Genomic DNA, 18,095 nt, shown 5'->3' with positions numbered 1-18,095 from the left:
CTGAAAAAGGGGAAAGGAAGGAGAAAGTAGTTTAAAAAATTTGGGTTTGGTTGATCTATTTTTCCATTTTCCATTTGCCATTTTTTGCTGAATAAATTTTAAAAAATGAAACTTTCTGATCTTAAAAAAAGGCCAGTTTTCAACTAAAAATGTTTTGGTAGAAAAATGTAAATGATCTCACCCTATTTTATATTGCTGTAACTGGAAGTTGCTAATAACAGACTGATGCATCTAGCATCCTTCTTAATAGAAAAACTGGAGGTGACTGCTCTGGCAAAGCTACTTCTTTCTTGAAGGTGACCTTCAAAGGAAAACAATGAGTTTCTGTTTTGGTTTTGTTTGGTTTGGTTTTGTGTGTGTATATGTGTTTTATCATATGCATAAACAGGCCTGAAAGAGTTTGGGATTTTTTAAGCAGCTGTTGTGGAGGAAGAGGGTTGCTTGTTTTTTTAATCTTAGAAATATCAGGAATGTCAAATCTGATCTCTGGTTTTCTGGAGGTTTCTTTGGATGACGCAGATATGTGGGAGTTTTCTCACCATTTAAGTGAAGGGGGACTGAGTACTGAATCTTCAACAAAGAGAAATTACTCCCAGGAGTTGAATAGGTGTTACACACCTTGAGTTTTATTGTTTGCAGTGGTGTTGTAGCCATGTTGGTCCCAGGATATTAGAGAGACAAGGTGGGTGAGGTCATATCTTTTATTGGACCAACTTCTGTTGGTGAAAGAGACAAGCTTTCCTGTTACACAGAGCTCTTCTTCAGGTCTGGAAAGGGTACTCAGAGTGTCACAGCTGAATACCAGGTGGAACAGATAGTTTAGCATAAGTAGTTAACACATCTAAGGGACCATTCAAGGTGAAAAGGCCAGTTAATACCCCTCCAGTTATAGGACAAAAAAGGAGTTACAGGTTGTTGTGATAAACCATAAATCCAGTATCTCTATTAAGTATCTCTACTAAGGCTATGATTTTTAGTGTCTAGCGAAGTTATAAATTTAAGTTCCCAGGCTAGTCTTTTGTAAGTGTTGTGCAGGTTTCATTTGAGGACGAGGACTGAGAGGTCAGATCTAGAGTGGTCGTGTTGTGAAAAGTGTTCACCCATGGGTGATTGGTGTTTTTGTCTTTTTATCGTTTTTCTGTGTGAGTGCATTCTTGAACCAGCCACTTCAACTCGAATGGTCCCCTAGAACGCGTGTTAAATCCTTCTGCTAAACAGTCTGTTCCACTTTGTATTTAGCTGTGACAGTCTCAGTACTTTTCCCAGACCTGAAGAAAAGCTCTGTGTACCTCGAAAGCTTGTGGCTCTCACCGACAGAAATTGGTCCAATAAAAGATATTACCTCACCCACCTTTTCTTACCTTGAGTTGTAAACAGTCTGAATAAAAATCACTTCCTCACCCCCCCATTCCCCCATTAATCATGTTTTACTTGCTTGGCTTCTCTGACGTTACAAACCTAGACACAGATCCTGCGAAGGCCTACTCACATGCTTAACCAGTGCTTAATTTGTAATGAAAGAGGTGCCGGGGCTCAAGCAATTTTTTTTACATTCATAACTGATGTAGCAAGCCCAGAGGTGCTAGGACTATGAATTGCCAAGCCTAGAGGTGCCAAGGCTCAACCCTGGAAAGCCCTGGCACAAATTTAAGCATTGAGCTTTACATACAGTGCTGTAAGTTAAGCAAAGCATGTATGTGGATCATTACAGGACAGGTGCTCTCCTGGATCTCCAGTCAGCCAACAGGGCCTTTCAAGTAAAACAGAGTAGACAAGGCTGAATTTCCAATGTAAAATTCGAACAACCAGAAAAGAAATATCTGTGGCCTTCTTCATACCTCAAAAGAAGCAAAATAGCACATGAACCCAATTTTCCTTTGCAGATCACCTTTAAGACTCTGCCCATTTTGTATTAAATAAGTGGCAATACACTCATCTAAAAGAAGAGAAATGCATAGGGTGGGATACAGGCCTCTCAGCTTCGCATACATTTTTAATTTCACATAACTAATCATTTAAATACTTTTTTTGTTCTTAGCTAGAATAAAAACATCCTAGAGTAAACTGCATGCTGAAGGCACCAGGAGCTCTTTCTCCCTATTATCAAAGCCACTAGGCAATTTCTGACAGGCCCAGCGGAGAATTCCTCCAGCAGTAATATCTCGGTCAATATTTAAGGCCCTGAGCGATGCAGCTCTCTCAGCCTTTGGATGTTTTTGCTTTGCTTGGGTAAATGTTTGATTTCAGCAACATGAAAGCAATGTGAGAGCTGAGCTGTGAGTGTTAATTCAATGGAGATAAACAGCATGGCTGAGCCATGCGTGGGAGGAACTGTTAATGCTACAGGAATGTGATAATCATCTTCTCAGGGCGGGGTGGCGGGGGGACCTTGGGACCGCTATTAAAGAGAAATAAGGGTTGGAAAAGAAGAGGAGATACTCCTAAAGAAGTAGTCCTCTGACCCTTCCTCTCTTGCTGCTCTGACTGCCCCCTCAAATCCCTGTCTCTTAGCTCTTTGTCTTCCTCATCAGGCCCCTCCATAATCTTGCCCATGTCTAGACCTCTTCTCTCATTCTTTTCTGCTCTCCACTTGCCCCTGTGCCCCACTTACTGCCTTTCTGTGCACTTGGGCCCTAATTCAGCAAAGAACTTAAGTGCCTGAACTTGTGGTTAGATCCCACTAAAGCCAACCGGATTTAGACTTGTTCTACACTTAAAACAGCTGTTGACACTGCGATGGTTCCCAGGGGCGTGAAAAATCTACACCCTGACCCCGTAGCTGTGCTGACCAAGGAGATGCAGCTAGGTTGACAGAAAATTGCTTCGATCATCCTAGCTCCTGTCACTCAGTAAGGTGGAGTTCCTACAGCAATGGAAAAACCCCTTTCATTGCTGTTGTCTGTGTCTACACTATGGGGTTGCAACTGCATAATTACGGCACTATAGCTCTGCTGCCCTAGCACCCATAATGTAGACATTCTTTAGGCTTAAGTGCTTTGCTGAATCAGGGCCTCTCAACTTTGCATTTTCTGTCATGCTCCCCCTTATGCTTGGAACAGTTTCCCATATCCTGCCCAGCAAGCTCTCTCAAATGCTCCTTCACATCCCTTCTTAAACCTGCTTCCTCCAGGGATCCTTCCTACCTTATTCCGCTCACCAATAATCTTGCCTCATTCTCCCTTCCATAAACTGTAGTGCCATATTCTGTCTCTCTTAGATCATAAGTACATATGAGCGTATATTTTTGTTTGGTGCCGAAACAAAGAACCACAAAAAATTGTTTTGGGTGGCTTTTACCCTTGGAGGGAAAAAATTAAGCACCTCTAACTAAATTTAACCACAAAACATCATTTTGAAATGAAAAGTCAATGTTTCATTTAGAAAATGTCTACACAAGCCATTTTGACTTTTGACTTTCATTTTTTATTCAACCAAAACTGTTTTGAATTCGACCTGAATTTGTGGATAGGTTTTGTTCATCACAAAGCTGCATTTTCCAGCAAATGAACTATTTGACGAAAAATTTTTGCCCAGCTCTAATCAAAAGCTTCTTAGGGCCATGGATGTGCCTTACTCAGTGTTTGTAAAGTACCATGGCCATTTGTGGCACAATCTCAGGGATATCTGCGCTCAGTAATGGAGATTATGAATAGGTTATTCTGAGGGAAGTGAGATATATATCTCTTTCATCCTGAGATACCCTTCCCTGCCCCCCTCTCTCCCTCCCTCCCAACACTGTGTGGTTTTATTCAGACCTGACACTTCACTGAGTGTCTTTCATCTGGGAATTCCTTTTGCTGGTCTTACAGCTGCAACTATAAATTGCTTCTGTGAAACAAGCAGGAATGAAATAACTACTCTAGCTTATGAATTATTTTATTAGCATTTCAAAAAGGAATCTTATTTCTGTACACATTGCCCGTACATTGGACTTAAAATCAATGGTTGGATGTGGAGGAAGAGTAGAGATTGTCAGAATGTTCAGTGACAGTTTAAGTGTCTCAAATCATCATTCAACTGAAGGTTCAAATGCTAACTGTTTCACTATAATATGTTCTAAGAGATGTGATGCAACCCATCGAGCGCTGGGGGGGGCCAAATCATGGTAGCATCAAATCCAATGGCAAATTCCTAACAACTTCATAGGAACAGGAATTTGCTCCAAATGCCTGATTCAATGTCTAGCTGTAAGAAATATGCAGGGATTGAGCATCTCAAAAAGGGGTTACATGTGAGTTCTGTGCCCTGCTGGCACAGTCTGCTGGCAGTCACTGGTTTTGCTTTTTACAGCTGATAGGTTCTTACTAGACTATAGGAAAAAATTCTTTACAGACTTAATGATATGTTCACTATGTTATCTGCTTCAGAGTGTGTCAAGGGACTCAAGACTTGGCTCACTCACATTTGCAATCGCTCAAAGGATCAACATCTTTGATAATTATTAGGTCTCTTACTTAAATATCCATGGAATGACCATCTGAGGCACTTAATAACAAACAGTGTATTCGCCTGATGGCCACCCTGTTCAGCACTTAGTCTTCATACTAGCAGCCAAGGGGACTCAACCACATAGACGAGATGAGGAATCAGAGGGCTTTAAAAGTCGAGGCGGCACGTCTTGTTTCAGATTTATTCAACTCCCTTCATGAACTCCAGGAATTCTGCCAAGGAAGGGAAATGAAAGACACATATTTTAGATGACAACCGGAGAGTCAATGTGTAGCACTTCACACTCTTTCTGGGTATCTCCAGAATCACCCTTCTTCTCTCACCCTTTTTCTCCCCTTTACAATTCCAAATGCCTAACAACATAGCTAGCTTTGCTCCAGTCATGGAGGGGTTTGTTACTCGTCCTGGAAGTGCCACTAACGTGATTCAGCACAGTGAAAGACCGGCAGTACAGAAAGACTTGAGGAGGCTTACTAGCTGGAGTCTGGGCTTAATAGACAGGTGGTCAAATTTCACTTATAAATCAGCATAGCCTCACTGAAATCAATAGATAGATGCCACTTGACATCAGATGACGATCTAGCTCAAGATCTCTAACATTCAGAGCAACAACTTTCTAAAAATGCCCTGTGCATACAATTTGAAACTGCAGCTCCCATTTTTTAAAAAAGAATCGTATTCACTGGAGCTGGTAGAGAATTTTAGAAATTTGACAAAAGTTAAAACCCAACCCTTTTATTTTATTTTTTTTAAAACCAGCTTCATTGAGTGGTGATATTTTAAAATTCTTACAAAATGTTTTTGACAAGCTCTCGTGTGTGTAACAGTTTTATTTTCAGTTTCTGACAGTGACGATGACTCCAGAGCATGGATTGTGCTGGAGACTGGTGCCTCTGTAGGTATGATGAAAGCTCTGATCCTGCAGCTTGGTGCATTCAGGTGAGTCCAGGTGCCTGTATAGAGCCCCTTTGAGTCTCTGGGGTTCTGTGGGGCACAGGAGTCCACTTGCATGGAGTCAGTTTCAGGATCAGGGTCTATGTAATTATAGTTCTCTGAAGAAGGTACCATCCAAGACCCCCCCACTATGAAGTCAGTTGTGTCGCTTGTGTGTAACGGAGAAGAGAATTTGGCCACTAACCTCCTGTTGTCAGGCCTCTAGCCCTTTAATACACCCCCATGGCCAAGAGTTTGATAATGGCAGAGTTGCCTCAGTTTCCTTTTTGGTATTCTGAAATGTGGCCTATAGCACTTGGCCTCTCTTTACAGCTCCAGACCCTTTGTCTGGGTCATTGGAATCTCTCCCCTTCTGGGGTGGTAAGGGGCCTCCCGCCACTAGGCCTTGGGCCCAGTATCCCTCTCTCCCTTTTTCACCAGAGAAGGAACAAAGGAAGCAAAAACAGAAATAAAGTCCAACAGTCTTATGTTAGGGCTGCCAGTCCAAATCTGAGGCTTCAGCCGTTCCTGCCCCTTCCCTCCAAACTCACCCTCTCCTCTGGGTCCCAGCCCAGGAAATCTGTATGAGGCAGTCACGGGCATTTGTTTAGTTTCTGGGCTGCTTTCTACCTACAGCCTTTGCAGGCCTCTTCCGTATGGCACCCTTCTGCCTGGAAGTTGATATCTCCGGGCAGCTTTGCCTCATCTGATGCTGTGGAGCTTCCCTATGATGGCTCACAGCCTCTCCAGCAGTCACCCTGCTCTGTTTGGTTGCTGTTTTTTATCCCAGCTGTTTGCTCACAAGCCATTGAGCCCACAGCAAGAGCAGTTATTACTCTATTCATTCTGTGTCTTGCTGCTGTGTGGGGTCTATACACCCATCATGCCTTCCTTAGGTAGTTCTGGCAATAATAATAGTACAGAAGTGGCATAGGCAGTTATAAAGCAGAATCTTTATCAATATCATTCTTTGTATGGTCTAGGGAAAACCCCAGCCAACTCTTCAAATTTGTACCTGCAACTTTGTATGCATAATAAACCATATCTATGTGAGCTAAGAGGACACTTTGAATACCTCTCACCAAACAAAGTAGGACTCGTGCAAGCAAATTCAGGTGTTTGTTCTCCCCAAATATTGCACATGCACATTTAGAAGCTATTTTGAAAGGGTGGGACTACCAACTGTCATGTTTCAGAGCCTGAACCAAACCTTCTGGAATTTGGAGAGGAAGGATTGGATCCAGATCTTGGTTTTGCACAGATTCATTGCCTCTGTAATGGGTGGAAACCAATACCTGCGTCTGAACATCCTTCAAGATTGGGGGCAGAGGGTGTAACTCTGTACCTAGGTGTGCAGCCTAATTTTGAAGCTGGCTCATACTCTATGAAAGACCAAACACTAATCCCATACCCACACACTCTCAAACCGTGTGGGAATTAAAACCTGGATCTGAATTGTGAGTCTTGGGCCCATCTCTAATATATACTACTTACATCTCTTGTTAAGGTTCTGAGTTCCTCAGGACAATAGAGGTCCCATTTTTACGTTTAACCAAATTTAAACACCTACCATCATAGTCAATCTTGCCATCATTGTTTTTGTCTCCATCCTTCATCAGTTCCTCTATGTCATCTTCGGTGATGTTCTCTCCAGTAGCCTGCAGCATGCACTTTAGTTCATCAAGGTCAATGTATCCATCAGCATTTCTGTGCAATGACAGAATGGCTCAAAGATAAAAACCAAAAATACTATAAACGGATGGACAACCGCACCCCATGTTACATCGCTTCCACTTGGTCTCCAATCTGGTTTTTATCAATGAACTGCCCTTTAGTGACTCATTCTCTTGGGTTTCCTGTCATGAATTGGTAGGATAAATAAATGACTGGACACAACTCTCCCCTTTCTGCAGGTCTCTATTGGAGTAACCCTACAGGATTTGTGTGCCTCCTGAGACAAAGAAAGCAGAGAGTAGTAACTATTTGCTTCTGCTAATGAATTAAGGGATGGTCTTCATGGACAAATAGTACATGGAGAAGTAAAAGTCTTTTGTAAGTGATGACGACCTGATTCAGCAAACTGCTGAAGCATGTGCTTGGATCCATTTTGAAAGAGGGAAATTCTTTGAGTTTCCCTGGAGGAGACATTTTTCCATACCAACTTCTGCTGAAGGGGAAACGTTAACTTATGAAAAGTAAAATCAAAAGACAGCCCTTAATACTATATATTTCTTTTTCAGAACTACTTGTGGCACCAGATCGACTCAAGATTCACGTCTCTGCCTATTTACACAAAAATTGCCAATGTCTGAGCTGGCTCAGCCTATAATCTATCATCCTAACAATTAGACACAGGAATTGTCAGAACTTAATTACAACCTAATTTCTTCAAACAGAGCCCGTGCACAAGATTTCAATGAGTCTTAACTATGTGAAAGTTAAGAGTTAATATCACTTGGCACAAAAAGGGTCTGACGCAGAGCTAACTTTCTAAAAGGACCCGTTTTAAAATTAATTTTAATTTATAAACTGATGAATGGCTTTACTTGAAATTTCTCAGAAAATGAATTCTATGCTCAAAGAATAAGTGCCGTCGTTTTGTGTTCTTCAGATATCACAAAGTGGTTGGTTGCTGCTTTCAGCAGAAAACTCAACTCTACTGTAACTATGGGGACATATTCGGCAGCGCCATAATATCTAGCAGTGTCGTTTGTTTTAGTGTATTACATTCCAGTCTCTTACTTATCAAACATTCTGAAGAGATCTGAGAGTTCCTCTTCTGATTTTCCTTTGCTGTCATCTTTCATACATCGGACCATCATAACTAAGAACTCATCAAAGTCTACAGTGCCGCTGCCTGAAGGTGAAATAAACGAGGTTTAGATTACACTACAATCTAGAAGGCAATCTTCCGTGTTTGTTTGTTTTGACAAACAGGCATATACATAAAACAGAGATTAAACTTTTATTTAGTAATCCAGCCACAGACTTCATGTTAGTAGCACTAAGGAGTGGGTAACAGATTATGGAATGGATTCACCATTGACTTGCACCTTATGTAGTCATTTAAACAAGTGCAAATTGAATATAAAACACAACCACTGGTGTAAATGTGTGGAAAATTCTGATCTGGTAGCATTTGACACCCTTGTTGCACAGATGTAAATTACTATGGAAGGTGCAAGACAGTGGAGAATCAAGCACTGTATTTTTAATGCTGATGGTATGTTATCATTTGTTGTTTAAATGACACTGGCAAGATATTTTCCTTAATTCTTAGCATAAATTTTCTTGCTTTTGTGTTTAACGAGCTTTTGGAATTTTGGAACTGAAATCTATATCAGTTTCTTTCCTAGATTGTTTTCCGCCAATCTGCACATGCTGGTTTGTTATTGTGAAGTTGTTTGTGGGTATATTGTTGTGCGTCTACATATCCACACACTGAAGAATTTGTTTTTGTATTAAAAACCTGCACATCTACAATTCCATAGAATTTGCAAACACAGAAGAAAAAAATGGTGAATGAAATTTTCAACCTATAATCTTTGACGTGTCCTCTTCTGTATGCATCCTTATACTGCCCTCATCGCTATAGTATCTGAGCACTTGTGTCTCTTAAAAAAGGTTTGAGAAATCTCTTTGCATCCGTTATAGTAGTAATATTTTTAGTGCCTTCCATTTGTTACACTGGAATATTCAAAGGCATCTAAGACACTTAAGCATTCATTGAAATTCAGTGGGTGTCTGGGTGTTTGAAAACCTCAGCTTTAGCATTTTATAACCTACGGCCCCAGTCTTGCAACTTATTCCACACAGGCAGAGCTCTGCTCCCATTGAGTCCTATTAGAGTTCCAAAAGGGTGGAGCGGTCCACCTGCATAGTTCAACTTGCAGGACTGGGCCATATGTGCCCACAGTAGCTCTGCAGGGCACCAATTTATGCAGTGGGTAGTGGCATCCAACTGGTGCACAGCATGCTGTGATGCCATTGCAGAGATGGAATTGTGGCCAATGGCCTTGTGGACAATTCAAAGTCTTACACAAAATGGCATTGTATCTTTACGATCCGCTCCACAGAATGTCCGTATCTACAGTATTACCAGAAGTGATCCCCCTGCATTAACCAGTGTGGTTACTCAGTTTGTCTGACTCCAGAAGTACAAAAGAACAGGTAAAAACTACCAGAGTGTGGTTCTCTGTTTCCAGGGTGTCTCAACATTCCTGGTGCTTGGGATACTAATCTACTTTCTCTGGTGGAAGGAGAGTGCACTCTGTTTTCTTTCATGTGATTCTTGTGCCTGGAAAGCCTAACTGACCACTAACTGCGGAGTATTTAAGGTCCAGCCAATGACCACTGTGATTCTGGCCTTCTGTAAATGCTTTGCAGTGCACTGAGACACCTAGAGGATTTAAGAGAATAGCTCACCATCTTCATCCACCTCATCTATCATCTCCTGCAGCTCCTCAGGGGTTGGATTCTGCCCCAGCATTCTCATCACCTTCCCCAGTTCCTTTGTGCTGATGCATCCGTCCTCAGCACCCAGGACGAAGATGTCAAAGGCAGCCTTGAATTCTAGAGAGGAAAAGGAGAAATGGAGGGGTTTGCCCTTTTGATACGAGTTAGCACGCAGGAAATCAGTGGGGGTTTCATTGCTGTGGTGATCCAAGAATGGACAAACTTCAAAGGTGTGTCTGCGGAAGACTTTTTAGCTGTGTCAGTGGAAGTCAAACTTAATTTCCTCCACCTCCCCTGCATTGGTGTTAAATCAGTCATCCTGCTGGGGTAAGCTCCACTCAACACCCAATTTAACACAGTGTGATCAATCCCAGTGGAAGAACCTGAGGGATTCTTTGTCAGCCATTGTAAAGTACAGTTGAGAGTTGAGAGTCTAGAGTAGACAGAGCTTAATGGCTCAATGTTTGGATAAGTACCCAGAAGTTCCAACCAGAGGCTGCTCAAGACAATCTGCTGCCTTAGGCAAAGCTTCAGTGTGCTGCCCCCCCTTCCTTCCACAGAGGGGTCTATGGGGGTGTGAAGTATAGAGCCCTCTAATGTGTTGCACTGTAACTGCCCTGTATAGACCTTCTGGCATGAACTAAAGGGAACCTAGTCCATGTTAACATAGTCCTGTTCACACAGGACTACATCAGCACAAACTCGCTACCTCTTCATTCCAGCAGGGTCTAGATGGAGCCATTAGAGCTCTATACATTTGAGAGCTTTGCAGTCAGGGCTGTCCCTAGCTATTCTGAGGCCCTACACAGCTCCCCCACGGGGGAGTGGGACCCCAAGCCTCTGCGGGGGGTGGGGCTGGCTTGGGGGGCAGGTGGGAACCGCCCCCCAGCACTCACTGGCGGCATGGCTGGGGGCAGGTTGCTGCACTTCCCGCTGCCAGTGAGTGCAGGCCCGGCCCTGCGGCAGTCCTCAGGGGAGTGGGGGCGGGGCAGGGGCTTTGGGGCTGGGGTGGAGCAGGGGTGGGAAGAGGCGGGGCTGGGGTGGAGCAGCACGCAGCTGCACAGGGCACCAGGAAATGTGGTGCCCCAAATTTCCTGGTGCCCTACGCAGCTGTGTACTTTCTGTATGGGTAGGGACAGCCCTGTTTGCAGTTCACACCCCTGTAAATCACCTGCAGCACCATGTAGACAAGCATGAGGATTTAAAAAAAATCACTTCTCCCAGAAATCTCTATGCTGCCCCCAGAAATCTGCCCCTCAAGGCAGCTGCCTAGTTTACCTATAGCTAGAACAGCCCCTGGTTCCAACTTCCCCACCACTGAACTTTTCAAACATCTAAGCTCTACAAAATTGGGCTGGAACTCTCACGAGAACAGGCTTTATAACAGGATTGCTGGTACTCCCTTTCCTTATTATTATCCACGACTTTTGGCACATAACTGCCCAGAGGCCCTGTTTAGCGCAGAACTCCATTGGTTTTCAAACTAGGGTAGGCGAGCTCTCATCAGGGGATACCCAAGGAAAAGCCTGTAATAGCAGACAATGCACTTTATTTAGCAAGACCTGGCAAACGAATCATAGGAATATTATGACCCTATGTCAGATGGGGGTATGCAGTAGACTACATTATTTGGAAAGGGGTACGCAGCCTAAAAAGTTTGAGAACCACTGTGCTAGATGTTGGCTGGACACACAAAAAGATCCTGTGCTTGCCCCAAAGAGCATTAGGACCAGAAATACCATGAAACATTATTGTAGCAATGCCACTGCCGGCCTCTTAGCCCTTTTCCTAAACTTGGGGATGAGAAGCCATTTGCTTTGCATTGTACTTTGGCAGCTGGAGGTATGGTTTTTCACTTGTGGCAGCAATTGTTAACCCTGAGCTGGCCTGTTCAAGCCACAGGCTAACACCATGGGTTGATAGCGGATTTACTATCCATTACAGGGAGTATCTTCTGTCTACAATGGTGTCAGAGTAAAGAAACACATACCGTTTTTCTGTTCTTCTGTCAGCTGCTCAACCTGTGATGAAAATAGAAAGAGAAATTCATTTTTATTACACTTAATCATTATCATTAATTGATAATACCACTTATACTGCACACTATTTGTTCAAAATGCTTTACAACCCTTAACTAATCTTCACAACAGCCCTTCTTGTGGAGTAAGAGGGTCGTTTACCTAGATCGTTTTGGCACAGGTCCCCCCCCCCCCCCTTTTTTTTTTTTTTTTGGTATATCGAATTATTCTGTTCATCTTTTAAAAATATTTTTCACTCTTCTGGAGTTAACATTATTTTTAACCAGAGTACGAGTCTCAGGCATGTTGCATGATTGGCTTTTAGACAGTCAGGGCAGCATTTAATTATGCAATGTTGGGGGACTGAATGGGAGGAGCATTTGTCACACCTGAAGAGCTACTGTGTGGTGGTTCTTCCTATGGCTGATGTAGATGTAGAACAACTATAATTTTACAGTTAGCTTAAGCCAGATAATTGCATCAGGAGTAGTGGAGAGCGTCGCTGTGATGCCTCCTTCATATTTGGGAATCGGACACTGAGTCGTTATATTCCATGGTCTGTTCTGGGTCACACACTGGAGAGTTTTTAATTTTCCATTTATGCATCAGGTATCTGCAGCTGCCATGGTTTGTGCGGGTGCGGCTTAAGGTTACCCATAAGCTTTGCAGAAGACTGAAGCCTCAGATCTTCTGTGTTTGGTCTTTCACAAGATGTTTGTTTGTAACTTCTTGTGAACTCCATTCAGCTTTCCAAGCTTCATCAGGATTGAAGTCACATTGTCGGAGAGTAAGCGCATCATCCAAAAGGGCTTGTGTGACTTCAAGCAGTGGTAAGGGATATCTTTGAAGTCCTGGTGGATGGGAAGACTACTTTTCCTCGATTCATTAGACTTCTTGGAGGGTTGCAGCATTGCAGCGAATGGATGGGCAAGCAATGTGCAACAGCACGGGCAGCCATGGTGTTGGGATCAACTTGATGGTTCCAGCGATGCACCACATTGCAGTGTTCAGTTGGACATCAACAAGTCAAGTGTGGCTACTTCTGGTCCATACCACTGCAAAAGTACTCGGGTAGACAAAGATGCTGATGCCCCCCAGCTTGTGCTTGCCAGTTTCTGGACCAGGTTGACCCTGGTCTTCGTCTTGGTGGCTACCTTCTTCAAGAGTGGAAGATGGCAGCCTTCATGTGGTCCACTCTATTAAGTGAGAAATCACAACTAATGCCATCAACCCAGAGACCGAACATAGATCATAGGGACTTCTGTTCTTCCAGTTTCTGTTATAGTCTTACGTCATTGGTGCTCTAAAAGTGTGCTGAAAAGTGGAGGTAATACAGAGTCTGAAGAGGAATTAAATAAGGGTAACAAAATGAAATTGCATTACTACAGTTTAATGTGAAAAATCTTAGTGTAAAATTCACCCTGCCAAGTCCTTGATTAAGTAGGCTTTGTGCTCTGGTGGGAATGGACACCTGGAGAAATGCACAGAGTGGAGGACAGCTCCACAGCCCTTCCACAGTCTATTGAAGTCTATGGGTAATCCCAGAACGAGTGGACCTGGCCTGTCATGCCCTAGGTCTAATCCCCAAACTCAACATACCCATGGCCTTTGCAGGTTGGAGGAGCACCCTACTCTCCCTTATATAGGGGTAGTGGCTTTTCCCTGATGTCTGCTATGCATCATATGTAAATGAGTTCCTCTAGTCAAGTACTGAATTAATACTAGACTGTAAGATAATTTCTGTCTCCTTCCCTGATTATCAAGAGCAAACAAATAGGGGGGCTTAGTGTAAACTTGAATTAATAAGATACATCTACAGGAACAGAACATAAGAGCAGCCATACTGGGTCAGCCCAAAGGTCGATCTAGCCCAGTATCCTGTCTTCCGACAGTGGCCAGTGCCAGGTGCCCCAGAGGGAATGAACCAAACAGGATCCATTCTCTGTTGCCCATTCCCAGCTTCTGGGAAACAGAGGCTAGGGACACCATCACTGTCCATCCTGGCTAGTAGCCATTGATGGACCTATCCTCCATGAACTTATCATGAACAGCAAATAGGATTGTGTAGTTGAGTTACGTGCTAGTGGTCTGGACCAGTGGTTCTCAACCAGCAGTATGTGTACCCCTGGAGGTACTCAGAGGTCTTCCAGGGGGTATTCAGTTCATATAGATCAGTGTCTCTCAACCTTGGGGTTGCAGCCCTCGGGGGGGGGGGGGTCACGGGATGGGTGTGGGGCATCACAAGTGCAGGGCTGGCATTAGAGGGTGGCAAGCAGGGCAATTGCCCAGGGCCCCATGAAGCTAAGTTACATGCTTCAGCCCCTGGTGGCAGGGCTTCAGCTTCACAAAAGGATCATAAGTGAAAAATAGGTTCAAATATTGCACTGAAATGTAAGTACACTATTTATAGTCCATTCAATTTATTTTATAATTATATGGTAAAAATGAGAGAGTCAGCAATTTTTCAGTAGTACCGTGCTGTGACACTTTGGTATTTTTATGTCTGATTTTGTAAGCAAACTGTTTTTAAGTGAGGTGAAACTTGGGGTACGCAAGGCAAATCAAAGTCTTGAAAGGGGTGCAGTAGTCTGGAAAGATTGAGAACCACTGGTTGGACAATGTTAGCACCTCTCCTCTTATCTGAACCTACTGCCCCCTCTCAGTTAATTCCTTCCTGATGTTAATGCTTCATTTAATACCACAGACCATAACGTCCTATTCAACCAGCCTGCTGAATTCGGTGGCACTTTCAGCACCTTCCTGGTTCCTTTCCTCCAGCAGCTATCCAACTGCTACGGCTTGTCGCCACCCACGCTCCCCTGTCACTAGGCAGCTCTATTGTGATGCTTACAGGGTTCTGCCTTTGGTCCTGCTCTCACGCCATTTCCCTACCCCCTTTCTGAAATCAGTCTATGTAAATAGGACCCAAATCTGCAACCACTTTACCAGCCTATAACATAAGGCCAATGAACCACAGTCATTACCGATTGCTTCCCCAACTTCTTAGTGCTATATCCCCAGTGTTGCCAATACACTCTGTTCCAGAGCTGTATCATGATCTTTATTCCAGTCTTGGGCCCTGACACCGCTTTATCAATGCCCCTTAATCTGGAGCTGCAGCACCCTGTCAAACAAAACACACATGCAGAGGACAGACCAGGGAAGCTGATCCATCCATATCAGATGCAGATAACAATAGCAGCAGGATTCTTCTTCAGCATTGCATCACGAAATCTGAACCTTTTTGTCCAGCCACCCATGATGGAAGGCAAGCAGCTGCAGGCTGCTCTTTCATTGTTTTGGCAGTAAAATAGGATAGCTGGGGACTCTAAAGGTATGAGCTATGCCTAGTAAATAAATGCCTATTGCCACTTTTGTGCCTTCCATGTAACTCAACTCTTTAGGCATGTTAGCTATTTATAAGCCCCAATGATTGAGGTGCTGGAGATAAAGATAAACCTTCTGATTATTCCCAGGATGTGAATGGCACTGGTATTTATCCTTGGACCCTTTTATCTGGACACTTGTCCTTGGCACTGTTCTTAGCACGGTTCAGTAGAGTCTGAAAGCATTACCAAAATAGCTCGGCATTTGTATAACCTTATCTAGACATGAATAGGCAAGATGAAAATCCACTGGACGCTGTTGGTGCATTTAGAGAAATTGGTGGGAACTAATTCAATGCTTTATTAAATGTGCCATCAACTTGCAACAAACCACAAATGGTCAATTCCTTTGAATCAAGCTAAGCCTCTTTAACTAGTGCCCTTTGTGTGCATAGATTTATAGATATAGGAATGTACTATACATAAATTAAATGATAGGTAACAATAATGCTAGGAAGATCAATTCATTGCAAGACTCTGGTAACAAGATAATAAACCATGAGATGAAATTCAAGTGGTTTATGATCTCCCCAAGACCCCATGATCTATTCCTGACCTTTTTCTTTTAGTCTCTGTATCTTCTTGTTTTGGGGGTTGACTTCTTTCATTACTGCCTCAGTGTGTAAATGCTGAGGATGCTGTCAGGATACATAAACAGTGCCATAAGGTGCTGTCTTGGTTATTCCTTTTTTGGCTTTGTTCTTCATTCACTGTTTCCATCTGAAATTGTGCTGGTGAGAGCCAATCAACTTTGCCTTGCTTTAGTTACTCTCTAGATTTCTTCCAGTTTAATATTTTGTTACAGTACATATATTTAGGATCTTTCTTTATGGAATGGTCCAAGGAAATATCCTTTTCACTCAGTTGTACTGCATTTTAGAACCACGTTTGTGCCCCAACCCAATATTATTTTGCCTTTGTAAATTAATTACAGTACAAATGCAGCTATATTAACCTGCTCAAGACAGGAATCCCACTTCATCTAGCTACATTACAGTTTTTTACTGGTTCTCATCAACATAGTATCTGAATGTGCCCCAAGCTAAAAAACATTGGCATAGCAAAGTCTCTACTGGACTTCACGGAGTCTTCTTCTCCTCTCTCTTTCTTGGCTATAGAACAACGCTATGCTTGGAGTAAGAAGTTTGTTGGTTATGGGTATGGAATTTCTTGTATTTGTGGCCCTTTTTTGAACTAAACTCAAACTCCATTGAAATCCATGGAGTTAGATTAGGGATTAATTTGGTTTTCTGGGTCTTTGACCTGTATGGGGTTTAGCAGGTTGAGAGGTATGAAAGAGGCTGAAAGTTGTGCATGGGAAACCTTCCTCTATCAGTCTCTTGACTCTAATTCTTTCCTTGTGCTAGAGAATGCATTCCATCCACGTGACTGACAGATCCATTTGGCTAATTGTTAGCATTGCTGGCTTCCAAAATGTTTCAGCGTTTCTTCATAACCATATGTGTGATGCCTCTAAACATTATGGCGCATGAGTCTAATTAAAGAGCCAATTGCAGAGACATGAATTTTGTTTACTTCTATAGGTCACTTTTTTATTTCATTCTTTTTGAAGACCTGGACTTTTGGCTCACTGAACCCAAGAGGACTGGGGTCTGTAGAATGGAGTCCCAGTTCAGTGCAGGTCATAGTTTAGTCTAATATGAAGGACAACTTGTTTTGTTGCCATGTGTCAACCACGATCCTGTTCCTTTAGGACATCTTGAACTTTTGAAAGAAAATATCCACATTTGATTTATCTTTATGCTCTTGATAGAAATGTGAAGATCAACCAAACCAATTGTTAGCTATCTGCAACACCATATATAACCCTGTAACTAACAACAAGAGTCATGTACAGAACATGGTAACACAGAATTTAAGGTACAGGGATTCATGCAATACAGATTCCAGAAAGATATCACTCTCATGTTGTTCTGCCTCCATATCATCAGCTATTTAACGTACAAAATAATGCTGCATCTTTATTGGGGGGAAGACAGAACAGTTTGGGTTTATACAGTAAGCTTGATATGCAATGGTTGAAGGCAAAACTGCTTTCTCTTGTCCTCTTTAGAAAGCACATTTTACATTATAATTTTTTGCAGTATAGATATCAAGAACAAGGAAAGAGACACTGCAAATCAGATCACTTATTTCCTAAGCCTTTATCAAAAGGGGTTTTCAAAATATATCTTGCAGAAAAACATTCAGCCATGGAAATTGGAAATGGCAGCATTTTAATACACAAAAATAACAATGCGTCTTCAGTTCCTCATTGAAACAGTTGACCTGTCAGGTCCTGGATCAAGCAGTAACCATACCTGATACTTTGGTAGATTTTTCAGAATATATTTAAAATTACACTTACATGCCATCTCTCTATTTCACAACACAGAACCAGGGAAAGACTTATTACAAATAATTTAGCAGCTTATTTTTAGAATTATCTGCTTACAAGAAGAACGTTACATATTTAGAATTGCCATGGCATGAAAAATTCTATGTTCTGAACTAGAAGGTGCCTCACTACAGCTAACATTCCTAAGTGCATTTCATTGTTACATTAAGTACTCGCAGTGTAAAGACAATCATTGCTGTGCCCTTATTGTGGCTTTAGGAGATCAGCAAAAACTCTTTGAAACGTCATTCTAATACAACAAAGGCACCCTCACCAAGGTAACTTAAATATATTACTTACTGCTGCCTTGTAAATATCATCCATGGTTAGTTATTGCTGGTCAGAAGCTGGATAGAGAGGGCAAACACTACAGAGACAAACTTCAAGTCTCTGTCAGCTGTCCCCTCCTTCTATGCCTGCTAATATAGCAAGGTGTCAGCCCTAAATGTGTCACTC

General features: G+C 42.5%; 1 protein-coding gene and 1 long non-coding RNA gene across 2 annotated transcripts in view; one reads left to right on the top strand and one right to left on the bottom strand.

The window, feature by feature from the left end:
• LOC142072745 (uncharacterized) overlaps positions 1-7,950 on the top strand; it is a 19,686-nt gene extending 11,736 nt beyond the window's left edge. Inside the window, exons 2-3 of the long non-coding RNA XR_012669300.1 lie at positions 5,289-5,388; positions 7,623-7,950. This is a non-coding gene — a long non-coding RNA (uncharacterized LOC142072745). The remainder of the gene's footprint in view (positions 1-5,288; positions 5,389-7,622) is intronic.
• On the bottom strand, positions 3,861-18,095 carry TNNC1 (troponin C1, slow skeletal and cardiac type). Its single transcript, XM_048856618.2, has 6 exons — positions 17,940-18,095; positions 11,828-11,858; positions 9,808-9,954; positions 8,125-8,239; positions 6,953-7,089; positions 3,861-4,661 (listed from the first exon to the last, which is right to left on the bottom strand). Exons 1-6 carry the CDS (start codon positions 17,961-17,963, stop codon positions 4,630-4,632), a joined length of 486 nt encoding a protein of 161 aa, XP_048712575.1. The 5' UTR covers positions 17,964-18,095; the 3' UTR covers positions 3,861-4,629.

The sequence above is a fragment of the Caretta caretta genome, chromosome 7 (assembly GCF_965140235.1).
Source record: "Caretta caretta isolate rCarCar2 chromosome 7, rCarCar1.hap1, whole genome shotgun sequence".
Lineage (NCBI taxonomy): Eukaryota > Metazoa > Chordata > Testudines > Cheloniidae > Caretta > Caretta caretta.
This window is presented reverse-complemented; position numbering and strand designations above follow the sequence as displayed.

What these genes read in the sequence shown, in the direction of transcription:
- TNNC1 (XM_048856618.2), bottom strand. Translation starts at nt 17,963, where the DNA reads ATGGATGATATTTACAAGGCAGCA. An exon ending in CTCTTCAGAATGTTTGATAA is followed by an intron (nt 7,090 to 8,124) that starts GTAAGAGACTGG and finishes GTCATTGCACAG; the next exon opens with AAATGCTGATGGATACATTG. An exon ending in TGGCAAGATTGACTATGATG is followed by an intron (nt 4,662 to 6,952) that starts GTAGGTGTTTAA and finishes CTTCCTTGGCAG; the next exon opens with AATTCCTGGAGTTCATGAAG.